The sequence below is a fragment of the Mustela nigripes genome, chromosome 2 (genome assembly GCF_022355385.1).
Source record: "Mustela nigripes isolate SB6536 chromosome 2, MUSNIG.SB6536, whole genome shotgun sequence".
In the NCBI taxonomy this organism is placed as follows: domain Eukaryota; kingdom Metazoa; phylum Chordata; class Mammalia; order Carnivora; family Mustelidae; genus Mustela; species Mustela nigripes.
Window position 1 is genome coordinate 127,682,863 of NC_081558.1, and position 20,119 is coordinate 127,702,981.

Below are 20,119 nucleotides of genomic sequence, written 5' to 3' on the forward strand. Positions count from 1 at the left end.
AAAACTTCAATTTTTATTTACTTACTGTGTTTATGTTCGTGTCAATAGCTAAAATAACTTATATTTCAGGTATTTTAATGTTTAAATCTAGAATAAATTTATAATCAAGTTTTATTGGATTAAAACTATAAATCAAGTTTGAGTTCTTTTTATGATAAAGATAGTTTGTTTATTTATTTATTTATTTTTAAAAGATTTTATTTATTTATTTGACAGAGATCACAAGTAGGCAGAGAGGCAGGCAGAGAGAGAGGAGGAAGCAGGCTCCCTGTGAACAGAGGCCCAACGCGGGGCTTGATCCTAGGACCCTGGGATCATGACCTGAGCTGAAGGCAGAGGCTTTAACCCACTGAGCCTCCCAGGTGCCCCACAAAGATCGTTTATTAATACCACTTTTAACTGCTAGCACTGGTAATGTCATTAGACATCTGTCTTACTTTACCATGAGAATTTACGTTATATATATTAGAGTTATTTTGGCGTGATTAATACTCTAAAATGCAGTTCCTGTGTATACATACATAGTAGCTTTATTAAAGTATGTTCTGACAAATTATTGGGTTAATGAAGAGAATGAATGAAATAACACCTTCAGTTTTTTTTCTTTTTTCTTTGAGCTTCAGTGTGGCTCTGTAATGGCATATTTGGTTATTAGGGAAGCATGATGAAAACTATTTTATGTTAATTTGCTGAGTATTTTCTTTGTGGCCAGAGAAAGGAAGGCAGGCGACCTATTGCATAATACAGTATTGTTATGGAAAAGTCAGTGTTTAGCTTTTTTGATAGCAAGAACAGAGATTTCTCCTGTGGATCTTCATAAGGAGGACTGTCTGAAGTAGTAGATGATATCCTCAGTGTCATTTCTAAAAGAGAGAAAATAATGAATTTCATTAAGTTTTTTCTTATAAATATGCTTACATCTGATGTTTTAACAGTAAAGTACAATTTAAAAGCAAACAGTATATTTAAAGTATGTGGCTGTGATAGATCCGATTTAACATATGGATAAATTTTATTACCCATGCATTGATTAATAATTGGGGAAAGTGGAAGTTATTTTGAGAGGAATACAAATTAGTTTTGCATTGATTTATTTTTATTATATTTAATTTGTTACATTTCAAATGGAATTAAAAGGGTATGCATTAAAAAGATGATTTTTGTGTTTCTAAAACTACCAGCTTATTTGCAAAAAAGATTTTAAAAGCCTCACCAAAAGGCGCCTGGGTGGCTCAGTTAAGCATCTGCCTTTAGCTTAGGTCATGATCTCAGCGTCTTGGGATCAGGTCTGCATCAGGCTCCCTGCTCAGCAGGGGAGTCTGCTTCTCTTTCCTGTGCTTCTACCCCCCCCCCCACCCCTGACCCACTCCACCTTGTACTTTCTCTTTCTCTCAAAAGATAAATAAAATAAATGCCTCGCCCACCCATATATCCCTACTAATATTCCTAAAATATATGTCCATATTTCTAGTTCTTTGACCACAAGTGTCATTTATCAAGGTAATTTAATATTTATTTTTATTATCATGAGAAAAGGATTAAAATTATTTTCCCCAAGATAAAATATTAATGAATATTATCTTTTAAGATATCTATTCACTTTCTTTTCCCATCTGGAAAGTTCTGATAGGTTGTGCTGTTGAGGATCACTGAATCATGAGCGTGGATGTTACTGCCACTGGGGGATAGTTTTCTCTCACAGTTGGATTCTTCATAAAAATTGGATCCCCACAGAATTCAAGGTTGTATTCTGGGAGAAAACCTGAAGGTATAGATAGTTAAAAGTCATCAATTTAAGCACAGATCTATTTATTTTGTTAGTCAGAGGAATTGGGTAAATTTAAAGCTTTTAAAATGAAAAGTTTAAGTAGCTTAATTAGGATTTCAGCCAGAAGATACTAAGACGGTTGTTCCCAGGCTAGGTGCTGAGGCACCCTGGGGCCCTCAGCAAACTCAGAAGAGTACCATGAGTTATTTTAAAACTTTAAAGGAGCACAACGATATTAAACATCTGACACTGTGAACTATGCTAGCTTGAGGTAGTTTGCAATTTCAGCATATTAGATTGGGCTACATTCCTTTCAGCGATGTCATATTTTTTTGAAATCGGAATTTTGGCCATTGCTGTGATAAAAATTAAGTACCACAAGAAGATCTGTGGTTGGAAATGAGGCTGGCAGGATCCAGTCTAATACCAACATTTGAGAAATTGTGTAGGGCCCAACAGGTGAATGCATCTCATTAATAAGTAATCATGGTTATTTAAGAATGAAATAAAATGTTTTTCTTTTAAATTGTGTATTTTTTAAGGACAGTTGTTAGGACACAAGTACTTACTAAGTTATTTGAACCTGCCTACTTAATACATAGCCAGCCACTGTTTTCTTTGCATGAAAAACACTTGTGTGAGAGACCTCTGTGTAAGAGTTCTGTAATGCTCCAATTTTGGCAATTTGGGGCTCCACACCAACTTGGTGTTGAAAACTTTATCTCAGACTTAGCATTTAATGATTTTAGCAGTTTATTATAACTTAATCAGAGAGATTATTTTTCTCCTGGCATAATTTGTAAGCACATGGAGGGTATTCCCCTACCTCATAAGATGATGGATTGTATAGCTAATTTAATGCTAGAGAAAGACAATAGACCACTTTATCAAATACTGGCTTATTTAAATACTGTATATAGTTTTGTGGCCAGTCACCAAATTAATAATGCTGATACCATCTTAACCCATATTTGTACAACTTTTCCTTTAAGGTAACTCTTGTTTTTAAAAAGTAGATTGTATCTTAAGTATATTCATGGAAGAGGAAATCAAAACAGGTTATAACGGACATGGAATTCAGTAGGATACACTTTATTGTTATTAAACATCCATCAAAATGATTTCCTTGACTAGCATATGACAGCAGTTAAAATGATCCCAGGATTAAGATAAATGTGAATATTTTTTTCTCCCATTCCATTCCAAAACCTTTCAGTTTTTGATACCTCAACCCTAATAAGAAACAAGATGTTATAATGGAAAGAGCAATAGAAACAGAAGAAAACTGGATCTGCCATGATACCAGAATGGAATTGAAAAGACAGACGTTAAATGTGCTTGACACATATGGAAACAAATAGATTGCTGTCTGATTAGGATCATAAATTGTGTTTCTATTTGCTATTTAATATTGGGTAAAAAAGATAGGAAATCATCAGCATAATTAAAATTTTCAGGCATCCTAAAAGAAACAACGTTTTTTAAAATAATAAAATGGGACAGAATTACTGGGGAAAACCCAAATCTGAAAATTAAATTTGGTAAACTCAGAACTTTCTGTGTTCAGTCTTGAGATGGCTAGAAGATTTTAGTGCCCTAGTGAGTGTAAATAACATAAAACTAATGCAAACTCATCTGTGAAATAAGCTCAGGAGGTAGCAAAAAGATTAAATGATGTTCTATAAATTATTCTTGCTATAAAAGGAGATATTCTTGCTACAGAAATACAATAGGAAATGAAAGTTGTTATGTGGGAAAGTGAAGGATGCTATAGCTTAAATCAAACCTGCAAAAGAAATCCTGTGTTTCTGTTTTCATTTTTGTTTTTCCTGACATTCTGTTCATTTAAGTGCAAAGAATCTGCAGAGTATTGGTAAGATGAGTTATTGCTTGATCCTCTAGTTGGAATGTTAGCTAATGAAAAAAAAGCTAAAAATCCTTAGTGTATTTAAACTACTGAACAGAGTAATTGATGGATTACCAAAATATGTATAATCTTTATTTCTATTTTTGTTACTAGTTTGATTGCAAGTGAGAGTAGAGGAGAAATAGGAAATGTTAAGTACTTTATGTTCAAATGGCAAATGGGACCATGGCTGTAATAAGAAGTCACCAATGTATAAGTTCTCGACAAAACATAAGTGAATGCCGTCACCGCACCTACTTTACCAAGATTTCTGCTGTCATAAGTTGATTACTCTAAGAAGTTCCCAGCAGATTCTAAACAATTAACGTTTTGGCTTTAAAATGCTGATTGAGCTTCTGTATTTTAAAACTAGCTTTCTCTTCTTTATAGGCTGAAAAAGAAAATCCAGGACTCACACAAGACATCATTATGAAAATTTTAGAGAAAAAAAGTGTAGAAGTTAACTTCACAGAGTCCCTTCTTCGAATGGCAGCTGATGATGTAGAAGGTAGCCAGAGTCTCCTGTAATTTTCTTAAAGTTGTTGAAAAGCACTTCCTCCAAGTATTTATTTGACAAATGGGTCTTCTGCCCTTCCCCTTCTCCTCCCCTTTCTTACTGTTACTGTTATTATTGTGATGATAATGGAGGAAAGAGCTGTATAAGTTATTTTTGTTTTCAAGTGAGATTTCAAGAAGATATTAGTAGGTTGGGTTTTGATAGGAGCTCATTACATATTCAATATGGAGGTTTTTATTAAACTCTTCCCTCTTGACAGATATCGCCATTATATTTGTTATGAATGTTACTACTTCAAGGTTTCCTTGTGAAATACAGCTTCAGAGGCCTGATAAATTTGATTTAGCCTATCTCTTGTTTATTTGTTTGTTTTAAGATTTCATGGAATTTCCATTTATTCCAAATTGGAAATGTTTAGTCTTTCATCTTCTGATACTTTTACTTGGGGAGAGCCATAATACTTTTTCTGAGCTAAGTTGAACTTTAATGAATTCTGCCTTACAGCCTTGTCTTTCCTTCCCTTTCCCTTTCTCTTCTCCCTCCACCTCTTTAACCAGCATTGGGAATTTGTAGACTTGAATTTGGCAGGGAGTTGCATGATGATTTTTATTATGTATCTATTTTATCAGAGTATATGATTGAACGACCAGAGCCAGAATTCCAGGACCTAAATGAAAAGGCACGAGCACTTAAACAGATTCTCAGTAAGATCCCAGATGAGATCAATGACAGAGTGAGGTTTCTGCAGACAATCAAGTAAGCAACTTTTGGCTTTTGTTCTTCTTTTCTTGAAAGTACTTCAAAGGAACCGCTCATGCTAGGTGTTTTATTTTGGTATGATATAATATTAAATTAATATATTAATTTAATATTAGAAATTTTTAAGTGCTGCATGTTGATACTACTAAGCTGTGGTATTTGGCTTTAGAGTATGATAACATTTCTTAGAATGTTAATATAAAAACAGTGAATAAAAGTATAAAAATTGGAGTATAGTTTGAACTAAAAAATAATGCAAAAAATTATAGTATTGGTAACATAACACCAGTATTGTTTTTGTTTCAGAAATGGCATAAGTCATTAGAATAAGTAGTGTATTCTTAGGCTTGAATAGCATTTTTAAATATTAGCCAAATTGTAAATCTCCAAATCCTAAACCTTTGAGATACAGGTTAAATAAGACTGAAAATACGCGTGGGGCTAGGAGGCTGACTGGTGAGGAGCCGCAAGAAGGGTCATGCTTAAGCGGTGGTTCTCAAATCAGGGGCAGTCTCCTCATGTTAAAGAGGGTGGGAGACTGAGGGGGGAAATCCATACATAATTTCTGGATGAGTAAAGAGTCTCAATTTTCTTCAGCCTCACTGGGTATAATACGAAATTGGGAATAATTGAGTGGCACTAGCAGTGCAACCTTTTTTGCACAAGTAGAAATTGAAAGATTTAGCACAGGTTTTGTTGTTTTTGAAAGAGGCTACATCATCATACTAAGTATCTTCAAAGAATGGAAAGAAGTTCACTTATAGTAAATATTAACATCCATCTCCTAGAAACAGTATTTTTCGTAATTCACATTGCAAAAAGCTATTTTAGCTAGTATGGGCACCTGTTTTGAGTGGTATAGGGGGCAGACAGTCTCACTTTAGGAAAGTGTAGTTTGTGATGGGTATGCAACCCAGCTATTAAGGAGCGACCCTCCTCTTTTAGGTCTTCTGATTGAGAACCTGAAAGTACGAAAAAGACTTTTCATTGCCTAGCTAAAATTCATGACACAGAGAACAAATCCTGAGGTAAATATTTTACCCTTATAGGAAAGCCTCAACTTCCTTTAACTATTTTTAATATTGGAAAAAGGAAGATAGTCAACTGTTTATGGATTTTTATTTTTAGTCTGATATAAAGTAAACATGTTTAGCTCATAAAAGGATAAATTGCCAGTTATCTGAAGCATAGTTGTTTAAACAACTTATTTTTAGAATTTTCAAATAATAAGATTTTGTTTTAATGATCATATATTTGTTTATGATCTCTCTACATTTCTGTGAAGATCTGACATTTAAAAATAGTATTTTCAACAAATTTTGCCTCAAATCAGTGAAGGAAAGGTTTATTGAATCAGTGCCACCTTAATAGCAGTCACTTATTAGAATTACTTTCTCATTGCTTTTTTAAACATTTTGCATATATAATGTATTATATAACGCTGCTATAACTGGTGAAGAAATTAAGTAACTTTTCCAAGGTCACAGAGCTGATAAGTTGGTAGATCTGGGTTCAAACCCAGGCCGACTCACTCCGTGGTCTTCTCTGCTGCTTCCCACTCTGAGATGAGTAATGCTGTTCTGACTTAGCGATTAAAGAACGTTTCAGCTATCTGGAAGACGTGTGATAAAGGATATCTTAATACAGAATGCCAGTAGGTAAGAGAGAGAAGAGTGCTATGGTTGAAGCTAGGCTAGATATGGTAGGCCCAAAGCCCTCATCCTGCTCCTTTAACCATCTTACCCCTCTGGGGGTGTCCTTAAGGCATCTCTGTTAAACCCATTGTAGCTTTAGAGAGATACATTTGAAAAACACTGTATAAACAGCCACATTTTAATCATAAGAAAGTTGAGGTCAGGAGGCCAAGAGTCTTGTCCATAGTCATTGACAGAGGCCGAATTAGGGGCTTGTCTCTCATTTATGGGGCAGTAGTAATATTTCAGTTCTGTTTTTTGGAGTGCACTCTGCACAACTGAGTTGAGAGTATTGGCAGTTAAAATTTATTTCTTAATCATTTTAGGAGGTATAATTGGCCCTGGAAAGTTTGTTCATAATATATATTTATGAGACCATGTGTAAATTAACATAGATAAGGTATAATTATTTGTATCACTGATAGATACTGATACATTTTGCTACATCTTGTCCCCATGGTTAATTAACAAATTAGTAGATAAAATTGCACCAAAATAAAAAATGACTTATCCTTCAGGGACAATGTACTGTGTAGTTACTGTTTTTTTTTTTAATATTTTACTTTTTCGGGGTGCTTGTGTGGCTCAGTGGGGTTAAAGCCTCTGCCTTCTGCTCAGGTCATGATCCCAGGGTCCTGGGATCAAGCCCCGCATCGGGCTCTCTGCTCAGCAGGGAGCCTGTCTCCCCCTCTCTCTGACTGCCTCTCTGCCTACTTGTGATCTCTGTCCAAAAAAAAAAACCTTAAAATATTTTACTTTTTCATACTTAAGGTAGTTAGTTATCTTCTTCATTTATTTTATAGCAGTATTTTTCATGAAACATGTATCAAATACTTATTATCCCAAGTACTATATGTGATTTCATAGATTATATTAAGGAGAAAAAAGAGTCCTGTCAGCCAGCAAATGTCTAGGTATTTTTGTGTATGTTAGCAGACCTAGGTTTAAATTTCCATTCCCACATTTAGCTGTGTGACCTTGGATAAGTTGCTTAGCTTCTGTTACTCTAGTTTCTGCTTATGAAGATGAAAGTAACAGTTTTAAGAACTGAGAGAAAGGACATACATAAATTTAATTTATAGGGTTTTTTAGGTCTTACACGTTCTAATGGATGACAAGTAGAGACTTGTGAATTAATAAACCAGAAAGCCATGCATTTATCACTGTTTACAATATGTATTTGCATATTCATGCTCTAAAATTCACCAGAGTTTGGTTTTCCTGATGGCTTCAGAGAAGCTTTTCTAGAGATGTCCAGTCTAGACCTAACTAAACACACAGCATAGGACTTTTCTTCCTTTAGAATGTTCACATAAGTACATGTTATATAAATTTGGGTTACATGATTAGAAAGTCTACTATTGCAATTTTTTGATAAAATGTATGTTTACATTTTCTCTGATGCCTGTCATCTTCTCTTTTGAATGTATGTTTCCCCAAAGTTGCATCATAAAAGTTGGAAATTGCTAAAATTTGGTCCTGGTATACCCCTACTCTCTCTCCCTTGTCACAGAATCACTTAACTCCAGACTGTTTATAATTACACTGTAGTTATTTTACCTTCAGATTTTCTCCAATTCTTGATCTGTTAAATTGTATGCAGTATTTTTTAGAGCTGATTATTTTCTCTTATAGGAAACAGACCCTTAGTTACTAATACAATTTAGCTTCCCTGCTACAGACCCTAGCACCTTAAGTGAAAATACTGTTCTGTGTACATATAAATGATGTAGTATTTGATATAAATTGCCATACATAGATTGTTTTTAGAGAAGGCCAGGCCTTGGGATAAACAGCCTGGGTCATTCTGTAGAGTTCTTTGTAAAGCTCTATGGCCAGTAATAGATCAAACCTTAGTTCTAGGCTTTAGGATCCCAAAAACAGGTTTCCAAATTTGGTTCATCAGCAAAATCACCTGGGGGCTTATTTTTTAAGGTTTGTTTTTTTTTTTTTAAGGTACAGACAGATTTCCAGTACTCATAGTAAGTCTGGGATACCATTTAGAAAACCCTTGCTTTTTTTTTTCTTTTTCTTTTTCTTCCTTTACAGTTGAGTGAGAATTCATACTCTTTTGACCTATGATTTCTAGCTATTATTGTATATGGATACATGTTCATCTACTAGCCCTGAAGCATATTTTTATAATCCTTTTTTAAAGCAAATTAGTATTCTACAAAGTAGTTGTGTATAAACACCTCACTGATCACTGTAGTTTGCTCCATTATATTCTGCTTTAAATGGGTTCATTTTGGATTTGAAGAACCTTCCAAATACTTAATTGTTGAAATTGTTGTTTTTCTCATGACATGGTCTTATGACATCATTTTATTAAGCAATGGTGAATTTATGCAAATCATAGCAATACAGGAGCCAACTTACTTGAAACTATAAATGAAAGGAACAATTATGTAAGTTAAAACAGCTATTCCTAAACTAGAGACAAAAAGAGAAAAAAAAATGAGTGGACAAATACCACTTCTATGTAATATTCATTGTCTTATTTAAATCTTTTAATGTTCAACCTGATATCAGTGTTTGACATATAGGAGGTAATAAGTAATTATTTATTAAAGTATTTAATACAAAAAAAAATAAATAAAATAAAATATTTAATACATGTGATTACTATTTCAGAGTAGGCTAAAAATTTCTTAATACCCAAATCCTGTATACTTGTAATTCATAGACATCCCACATGCATATTTACTAGAAATATACTATGAAACGCACACATATACACACAGAAATCTGGATACAGAGCTTTCCAGTTTTTTCTTTAATAAAGCTGAAATGTTTCAGGTATGAAATAACTGAAATCTGACCTTTGTGATTAAAAAGTACTGAAAGATGATGTTTGGGATGGTCTAGTTTTATGTCTTAATAATTCATATCTTCACTCTTGAATTGCATTTGCACAGCAGACGTTTGACCAGTAAAAATTGCTGTGCAGTTAGAAGATGAAAATTGAAAAGAGCATAGATAAAAAGACAAGAGGAGTTTAGGGGGAAAAAATGGATAGGGAGAACAGTCAACTCATGAGAATTACTGGTTTCTTCTCTTTATCTGCTTAAAGGGGGAGGAAGGTTTTGATATATATGTAGTCCAAGGATGATTGCTGAAAAGGTTAAGGTAGAAAAATATTCTGATATTTTCTCTCTCAGGAATTTAAATACATTTTCCAAAGGAAATAACAGCAGAGTTTTTGGAAGAGAGGTATAAGCAGTTGTTAGAAGGTGGATGTGTCTTGGAAGAGCTATGTCTGAAAAGGAAATATTTCTTTTTAAACATCAAAATTATGTAACTGGAAGTGGTGATAAATACAGAAGTGAGTTACATGTAATACTAAAATTTTATATAATTGTTAATGAGATAGCAAATATAGAGAATATAGTAGCTTGAAGTCAGCTACATCAGAGAAAGGAAAAATATCTGAAAAGGTGAGAAGCAGAGGTAATTCTTATAAATTTGAGTAAGTAATGCTGAATGAAATGTTACTGGTTTGGGAAGGTTGAAATTAGTTGCAGAACTTTTGGTTAGCAGTGCAAGAGAAGTCAGGATCACAAAAGGGTACAGGTGAAAACTCCATCCAACCAACTAGTCAGATGTTTGGGCTTGATGCTGTGTTAGTTTGGTAATTAACAGTGTGATTAGTAATCCTGGGGGCAGGGAATATATATATAAAATACATACCCCTCTTCCGAATACAACTGATTTTAAGAAGATTCTTTTTTCCTTATCCAACAGGGATATAGCTAGTGCAATAAAAGAACTTCTTGACACGGTGAATAATGTCTTCAAGAAGTATCAATACCAGAACCGCAGGGTAAGTTTTGTAGAAGCCTTGTATAAGCTGCCAGCTAGATGTTGTTGATTTACACTTAGTAGTTGTATTGAATTCAATACTAAGATGGTTTGATTACTGAAAATAGTTTCGTATCATTAACCACTGCTTTTGTCTTTGAATTAAAATATGTTTAAATACTTCTAAAAATTCTAATTTGTAATATAAAGCCCATCCTGTATTCTGTGTAACCTCTTCTTTGATTTTGGCTTTTATTATTTTCTTATTTAGTATTTTTTTTTCTCACTCTGTTGTCTGTAGGCACTTGAACACCAAAAGAAAGAATTTGTAAAGTACTCCAAAAGTTTCAGTGATACTCTGAAAACCTATTTTAAAGATGGCAAGTAAGTAGTGTCATTTATCATCCTTTTTTATTTTAAATTAAATTATGTGGTTTTATGTAATACTAAAACCATATAAATTAAGCCCTATATTGTTCATACGCAAGTTAACTAATAACTAAGACTGTTGGTTGATAGAGCAGAAGTTGGCAGACTTGTTCTGAAATAGACCTCATGGCAAGTATTTTGACTTGGTGGGCTTGTAAGAACTTCCCCTCTGCTCTTGTGGTGTAGAAGCAGTCATAGTTTGGAAACAAGTGACATTATGGCTGTGTTCTAATAAAATTTTATTTATAGACACTGAAATTTGAATTTTGTTTGATTTTCACCTGTTACAAAATACTTTTTTTTTTTGGTCATTTAAAAATGTAAAGGTATTCTTATCTGTAGGCTGTACAGAAACATGGGAAGTGAGATTTGGCTTACTGGCCTACAGACCTGAAACTGTGATTATCAAACTTTAGACGCATCAGAATTACCTGGAGGGCTTATTACAGAAAAAAAAATACACATTTTACACATGTACATATAATTGTTTTTGGAGCCCCTCTTTCCTTCTCAAATCTAGGGTGGACCCAAGAATTTGCATTTCTTTCTCTCTTTTTTTTCCTTCAGTTTAAAAGAGAGGGAGGGAGAGCACATAAACTGGTGGAGGGGCAGAGGGAAAGAATCTTATGCAGACTGCCTGTGGAGCCAGACTTGGGGCTAGATCTCATGACCCTAAGATCATGACCTGAGCCAAAATCAGGAGTCCAGTATACAACTGACTAAACCACCCAGGTGCCCAAAGAATTTGCATTTCTAAGAAGTTTCCAGATAGTACTAATACTGCCAGGTGTGTTGAGAACTAAAGTTAATGAAAGCAATGGTTGTCAGTCCCATTTGCACATTAGAATCACTTTGATTTAGTTTTTTAAAATTCCAGTGCCTTGGTCCCAACTTCAGAGGTCTGATTTAGGTAGTTTGGAGTGGGATCAGGGTTTAAGTCTTTAATAGAAAGTGTTCAGGTGATTTAAAAGTACTACAAAGGTTGTGACCCGTTTTTCAGAAGGAGGGAGACTTTCACTGTTGTTCTATAAGATAAGTAATATATATAAAAGTAAATTGGATGTTTTTAGGTTTACATAGAGTTATCTATACAACACCCCAGAAAACCAAAAGACATTTTGTGTTTTTACATATACATTTTACACATGTACATATAACATATAAGCTGGTAGAGAGGCCATGTCTTCTATAGCATTTTGCCTTATCGAGAGTTTTTCATAAGGTAGAATACTAGAAATCTGTGGACAAGACCATTTTCTGACAGTTCTTAAAGTCATAAAAACAACCTAAATAATGATTATTTCATGTATCATTGGCAGGGACATCTAACTTTTTATTCTACCATTGAAGTTTAAGAATTCTTACATCCATGTCAAACATTACAATATTGTGATAATAATATTTAAAAATACATTAGAAGAGTCTGTTAATTTTCATTTATTTTTAACAGTTCAAATAGGCTGAAATCTTTAAATTTTTATTATGAATTAAAGGCATTGAACTACATTTTATTGGTGGTTTTGTTATTCTTCTGATATCTAGGGGAAATGCTCCTTGATGGCTTAGTTTAATAAGCTTGCAGGTGTGTTCTGAAAATAAACTTACATCTGTTTTTTTCTTGGTCTCCACTGCTAAACCAGAATAACCAAAACACATCAAAAGAATAATTTACATGATGGGATCCTTATTTCTGATTCTAACTAAGAATTATCGTGAAATAAGCACATCAAAAGGTAGAAATTCCTTTAGAGCCTAATTTTCATTAATCTGAAGTTATGTACTCTACATATGGATTATTCCAGCTCCCGGTTACTACTTTTTCTCCATTCACTAGCTTCTTGATAATTATTGCCATCTTACACCATATTTTTGTAAAATGTAGCTTAATCATAATCTCATTATTCATATATGAATAATGTGCCATTATTTTGGATTTAGTTTTGTACCTGTTTTCTTGAAACTGATAACTGTTAATAGAGCCTATTCTTTGAGCCCTCTTCCAATAAGGGGATGAATTTGCATAGGTACAGCTAATTCTCTCTGGTCCCTCTTTTCTGAGAAGTGTCTAGGATGAATAAAGAAGTTTTAGCTATGATACTGAGAAACTGATTAGACCACACAGTGGGACTAGGGCATCAGTTCTTTATTCCAGTAACATGAAGATGGGCTGATAGGAAAAATGTGTGTAGCACAAAGTAATTTTTAAGAACATATTTTTATATATTGTTAGCTCTTAAATATTGAAATTACATGATTTTTTTGTTTTAAAAGTAGATTTATTCTGAAAGTAGTTTAGAATTCTAGTTTTTTGTTTTTGAAAGAAGTTGAGAGATGGTGTAAATCAAATGTAAAGTAACTTTTACAAAAAAGTAGTTAAGTTTTTTGAATTCAAGTTTTTCGAATTTGTCCGCTAATGTAGAGATTTTGAGGCTGAGTATAATACTGGAGCAGATACTATTTTGGTAACTTACCTTGAAGTCAGCTAGAGACTACATTTAAATCCTCTCTTTGGCCAGTTACTTGTTCAACCTCCTGATATCTGGTTGTTGAGGCGCCACCTATCATTAGCAGCCCATCAACACCTTATTGCCAGCCAGAACCACTAGGGGGCAGTAATTCCTAGATAGTTTGAAATGATGCAGGATCATTCAATTCCAAGCTGGTATAAAACACGATCCTCAGTACTAACTTGCCTTTTCCCCTCCCTCTAAATTGATTTCCTTGTTACTGTTAGTGGATGGCATCAAGTATAAATGTTTTTAAAGGATGAATTTTTTGGATAAAATTAATGCCTTTTTTTTTTTTTTTTAACAGGGCAATAAATGTGTTCATAAGTGCCAACCGACTAATTCATCAAACCAACTTGATACTTCAGACCTTCAAAACTGTGGCCTGAAAGTTGTATATGTTAAGAGATGTACTTCTCAGTGGCAGTATTGGACTGCCTTTATCTGTAAATTTTAAAGTTTGACTGTATAAATTATCAGTCCCTCCTGAAGGGATCTAATCCAGGATGTTGAATGGGATTATTGCCATCTTACACCATATTTTTGTAAAATGTAGCTTAATCATAATCTCACACTGAAGATTTTGCATCACTTTTGCTATTATCATTCTTTTAAGAATTATAAGCCAAAAGAATTTACGCCTTAATGTGTCATTATATAACATTCCTTAAAAGAATTGTAAATATTGGTGTTTGTTTGACATTTTAACTTGAAAGCGATATGCTGCAAGATAATGTATTTAACAATATTTGGTGGCAAATATTCAATAAATAGTTTACATCTGTTAAACATTTCTTTACTTGAAAAAATACATATATATATATGAGTATATATATATGAATATATATATGATCAGAAGACCAAGATGACTTGGTGTAATGTCTAAAGAACTTCTAACGGGAGCTTACTAGCAGTTTATCAGATAATAAAGCAACAAGAATTCTATTTTTTGGTCCTTAATCACTCTGGGCAAAGGTAATGAATGGAAATATTTTTGTTAGTTAATATATATGAGGTACTGAATATTTTTGCAGCCTGTTTTAAGAGACTTCTGAGAAAGAAATGGCAGTTTATAGTGTCTTCACACTATAATGTCAGTTCTTGAACTCTATGACAGTATAAAATTAAGTTTTTCTGGTATGCTGGGCCCCAATAAGCTTTGTACCCTTTTTCCAACAGTAGCCACAACTAATAGTAATTTGAAGCTATACCAGTGCTAGTTGGTTTGAAATTGTCATGGGTGTTATAAATGTTATACACACTCTTTAAGTATATAGAGCTTTGTTTCACCAGAGAGAAGTTTTAAGGAAATTATGTGTCAAGTGATCATGTTAAGTGATTTCATTTTTCAATTATGATAAAATAAAGGGAAAATCAGGATTTGTTTATCTTCTATAAAGATTTTAAGTGTTAAAACTAAATTTCTGTTTGGCAATATAAATTTCTTTCCTATAATGCAATTTAGGTTTTTTTTTTTTAATTTTTTTCTTTATTTTTAAAAATAGATTTTTAAAGAATTACTATCATTGGCAGTATAAAAGGAAATCACCCTATTAGGTATGAACAGAAAATATATGAAAGGAAGCCAAAAAAACCCCAATAGACAATAGGATGAAATCTCATCCAATCTCATTTATGGACATTTTATTGAATTGATTTTTTTCCCAAAAATACATAGCTGGTAAAACAAATGGAATTGGTGACTTTAATACAATTTACTTTTATATAAATTATTCATTCTTGGTATTAGATGGTTGTTTGCAAAATAGACTTGTGACTATATGAAGAAAAAGTACTGTTTTATCTTTTTTGAGCAGCAAACTTTTCTAATACAGACTAACACTATCTTCCCTCCAATTGCCTTGACCTCTTTAACAGAACTCATCAGTTAACCAGCCATTCCCCAAGTCATCTGATTTTATAAGTCATCTGTCTTTCCATTTCACTGTCCTATATCTCTGGCTTCCATTTTCATGAAGTTGACCAAAAAGTTTACTCAGAAGGGAGGTCCTCAGGAAAATGCTGTTTCTTAACATAAGCCTAATGGGGCCACGTTTGGATCAATGAGGAAAAGGCGAATATGGCCCCAGTCATCTCCAGAGAACAGAAAGAAAAGGAAGAGGAAGAGACATTTTTTTGAGCACCCTTCTCTGTGTCAAGTGCTATTCTAGATACATTTATTCAATTTAATTCTCTTAAGAGTCCCATGATTAAACTATCTGCCTTGCAAGTGAGGAAACTGGCTAAGGGAACTTAGGTTACAAAGCTGGTAACTTCCTGCATGAGGATTTGAATTACATGCTTGCCTTCATGCTCTTTCCATTGATCTGTACTTCATCCATTGCTGAAAACATATGTTGTTTAGAATTCTAATTCCTTAACACCACCCTGACAAAGTTCCCCTTGTCCACAGGGAAATGAGAAAAATATGACAGTGTGATGTCTTTTTCTTAAATACAAATTTATGCATTTTAAAGGACCATTCTTTTTTTGGGTATGACTACTATGTTTTGGATATTTAAAATGCCCCTCTTCACACTTTTTAAAACCAAATGATATAATAGTCAATGGTAGTTTTTTTTTTTTTAAATGATTGTAGTTTAATAACCTTGTTAGCAAAACATGAGGTTCACAATCTGGTATCAGTTCCTAATTGTTTTTTGTTTTTTTTTTTTTTTTTTTAACTTTCTATATGGAAATGATTTAAAATTTACTGAAAATTGGCAAGAATAATACAAAGAACATCAATATATCTTTTACCCAGATTCCCCTATTGCTTAAACCTTACCATTTTTTTTTTTTTATCTTTTGATTGTTCATTTGCCCTTAAGTCCCCTCCACTGGGGATCATTTCCATGCCCCCTTTGTTTTTTATGGCATTGATACAACATGTTTTTGGAGATGTAGTCTTTTGCTCCCCCTTCCCCCCACCAGTAGAATTTGGCGGTTTCTGCAAGAGATTCAGGTTATTCATTCTCAGAATACTCCCAACAGTGTCATCAGAGCATCACATCTGGAGGCACAGGAGTGTCTGTCTGCTCCTCATTGGTGATAGAAATTTTGGTCACCTGGTCAAGGTGTTTCTCAGTTTCTCTAATATATAGTTACTGTTTTTATACCTTGTGTTTAATAAACAATCTGAAGAAGACTCTTTAGCCCATGCTATAACGTCAAAATTTTCCACCAGGATTTAGCAGCCTTTGGTGATTTTTGCTTATCATTCTTCGCTAATTGGGAAAATACTGATTTTTCTGAGTCCAGTGTTCTGTCCTCATCTACCATTTGGCACTCAGCATTCTGCTGTCAGCGGGAACCCTTTCTGCCCCAGCTATCCATTCATTCATCTATACAGGTGTGCGTACAGTTTTATATTTACTATTGTTTTGGACTCTTGGTTGTTTTTTCAGTGGCTTAGAATTCATTACTTTGGCGCTTAAATTGTCTTAAATTTGCTCAGTAGGAGCTCCTTCAGTCTGGCTCCTGTGTCCTTGTGGCATCCGTTTTAGTTTTATTTATTTATTTATTTATTTAGCACATTCTCTTAAATAAAAGATGTTCTAGGATCAGGATTTCGGCGATTTCTCTAAGAAACCCTGGGGAATATTATTAGACACATAGATCTGGTTGCTGGGTATCATCTGCTTCTAGGCCTATTCAGACAGAATTAGGAAATGCATGTACATCGTAAACATAAGTATGCACATGCCGTGTACAGTTTACACGTGCTTATATACACACTGTGTTTGATTTCAGAAATCATGAGTTCACACTAATACCTCCAATTTCAGTCCATCCTTAGGGGTCTTTTCTTGACTTCCCCGTTCCATATTTCTATGTTTCTGCTTTTTCAGAATTCTGGCACAAGTGAATTTATTCACTTGGTCAGTCCCATAGTACATCTAAAACAGTTCTTAGAATTGCTTTTGCCCATGTCACTGAACACTTAAAAGCTTGTTTGCAGTTCTCTCCCTACCTTTACTCTGCCAAATAAGAATATATAATTACATGCTGTGTTCATAAATTACTTGGGTTAACTCTTTTTTCTCTCACTGTGATTATGTTATTTATTTGAAATAAATTGGATTCATTGGTTTTAGTTTTTTTCTAAGTTTAAGGTCCCTCCTACATACACACTTTGCATCCTTGTTGATTACATTTTTAAAATACATGGAATACTAACATATTTCAAAAAGTCGTAACTATACCAAAGTTTAACTGAGAAGTGTTACTCTCTTATATCCCTTCTGCCCCATTCCCCAGCCCCTTCATACATATCCAGCTTCACTGTTTGCCCACCATGTTTCCTTTTATGAAGAAAAGTAATAAAGGTTGTTTTTTTTTTCTTCTCATTCCCTTTCTTACAGTAAAGGTAGCATACATATAGAGAGATCAGCCCTTTTGTCCAGGACTGAAGTTTCTCAGTATATTGGACTTTCAGTGCTAAAACTGGGAGGGCCAGCCATTCCATTTGCTTTCTAAAAACAACTCCTTGATGCATATTGTACATATTGTAAAATACACATATATATCCTTATATCCTTAACATAATTACTGAAGTATAATTGACAAAGTTCACGTATTTTAAAGAATTGTTCGACCTAACCAATACCCAGTTTTAGAACATTTTCATCATTCCAGTAAACTTGCTCACGCCTGGTTACGATTAATTTGTGTTCCCACTACACCCTGCCTCCTTCCCTGTGCCAGGCAACCACTAGTTACTTCTGTCTCTATAGACTTTACTTTTCTGGACATTTCATATAAATAGATTCATTCAATATTATCTTTGAGTCTGGCTTCTTTACTTAGTATAATGGTTTTATGTTCATCCTTGTCATTGCATGTGTCAGCATTTCTATCACTATTCCTTTTTTTTTTAATCACTATTCTTATTGCTAAATAGTATTCCATTATATGAACTCCTGTTTTTTTACTCATTTAATGTTAATGGACATTTGAATTGCTTCCTCTTCAGCCCTGATGCATAATGCTGCTAGGATCATTGATGTGCAAATCTTTCTGTGGTCATGGGTTTTCATTTCTTTTGGGTAAATACATAAGAGTGGAATTGCTGGGTTGTGTGATTAATTTTTTTAAGAAACTATCATACTGTTTTCCAAGTGACTGTACCACTTTACATTCCCACTAGCAATATATGAGGGTTCCCATTTCTCTATATCCTCTCTAACATTTGTTAATGACTTTTTTTTTTTAATATAAACATTCTTAGAGATACAAAGTGGTATTTTGTGGTTTAAATTTCCATTTCCCTAATGACAAAGTTGAGCATCTTCTCGTGCTTATTAGGTATTTCACGTAACGCTCTGATGGACTTTGCTTTTTTCACTTGGCATCTCCAGAAGTCACTGTATTTAAGTATTTAAGTTCATAGAGATCCCCCCAGAACCCCCTCTCCCCCTAATCCCTTGTGGCCTAGCATTCCACTGTGTGGATGTACATAGTTTATCCAGTCAATCTGCTATGCTTGGGCATTAAGTAGTTCAGTGTTTTGCAAAGCTACAGATAATGTTACAGCGAATGATCTTAAATATTTGTTTTGTTTGTAGTATACCTTCGGAGTAAATTCCCAGAAATGGGATTACTAAGTCAGAAGACATGCATATGTACTATTACTGCATATTGCCAAATTCTTTTCCATAAAGGTTGTGGTAATTACATTCTACCAGGAATGTATGAGACTTTCTGTTTCCCCAAAACTTCAATATATTGTCAAGCTTTTGAGTTTTTGCCAATCTGATGGGTGAGAAATGGTATCTCATTGTAGCTTTAATTTGCATTCCTCTCACAATGAGTGAATATTTAAGGACCATTTTTATATCTTTTTTCATGATTTTGAATTTGCTCATGCTTTTTTTCTAATCTTGCAAACATTTTTTTTATTTTTATGTAGACAAATTTAACAGTTCCTCCATGAAACCATCTGGGCTTGGTGCTTTTTAGTGGAGTGATTCTTTGGTAATTTTATTTCTTGTATGCAGATTGTTTTTGTAAGCTTTCTATCTTTACAGGAAATCAGTTTGTTAAACCATATTTTTCTAAGAAAGTGTTCTTTAGGCTTTCAGATGTGTTTCATTTGAATTGGCATCTTTTATGTTTAAAATTTTTTCCCTCTGTATCAATGGTTATTTGTTGTTATTTCTTATTCTGTATATATGCACTTTCTCCCCTTTATTTTTTTTATTAAACTAGCAAATATTTTGTCTATGTTGTTTCATTTTTCCAGGATTCTATGGATTACTTTGACCAACTGTTGTTCTGTTCTCTACCTCTTTAATGTTGATTTTTAAAATTTTTAAATTTCTGTTCATATTTATTAATTTTTTCCTTGGGTTTTGTTTTACCTTGTTCTTTCCCTGGATCTTTCAGTTGGGAATATAACTAATTTTCATTTTTTAATTGATATAGGTATTTAGTGCATTAAATTTTCTCTGATCACTGCTTAGAATGTAATCCTACAGGTGTACTTATTATGATTATTTGTGAGAAATTCTGTAATTTTTGTTTCGAGTCCCTGTTTTGCCCAAGTTGTTTATTGCAATATCTTTAATTTTTAAGTGGAAGAGCCTCTTTGGTTGCATTTTTAATTTCTATTTCTATTGCAGTGTGATTGGCAAGTATTATTTGTAATATTACATTACCTGCTGATATTTTCTTTGTGACCTAATATATGATCAAATTTTTGCATACCCATATGAATGTTCCATGTATACTTGAGAA

At 33.5% G+C, this 20,119-nt stretch overlaps 1 protein-coding gene across 3 annotated transcripts in view; it reads left to right on the forward strand.

Annotated features, from left to right (window-relative positions):
• Positions 1–19,604, forward strand: part of PDCD10 (programmed cell death 10) — a 48,503-nt gene extending 28,899 nt beyond the window's left edge. For all 3 annotated transcript variants that reach the window (XM_059391613.1, XM_059391612.1, XM_059391611.1), the window contains exons 4-8: positions 4,065–4,182; positions 4,821–4,947; positions 10,389–10,467; positions 10,747–10,829; positions 13,689–19,604. In XM_059391613.1, the coding sequence (XP_059247596.1) occupies positions 4,065–4,182; positions 4,821–4,947; positions 10,389–10,467; positions 10,747–10,829; positions 13,689–13,770 (489 nt within the window). In that variant the 3' untranslated portion in view covers positions 13,771–19,604. The remainder of the gene's footprint in view (positions 1–4,064; positions 4,183–4,820; positions 4,948–10,388; positions 10,468–10,746; positions 10,830–13,688) is intronic.
• Positions 19,605–20,119: the final 515 nt, after the last annotated feature.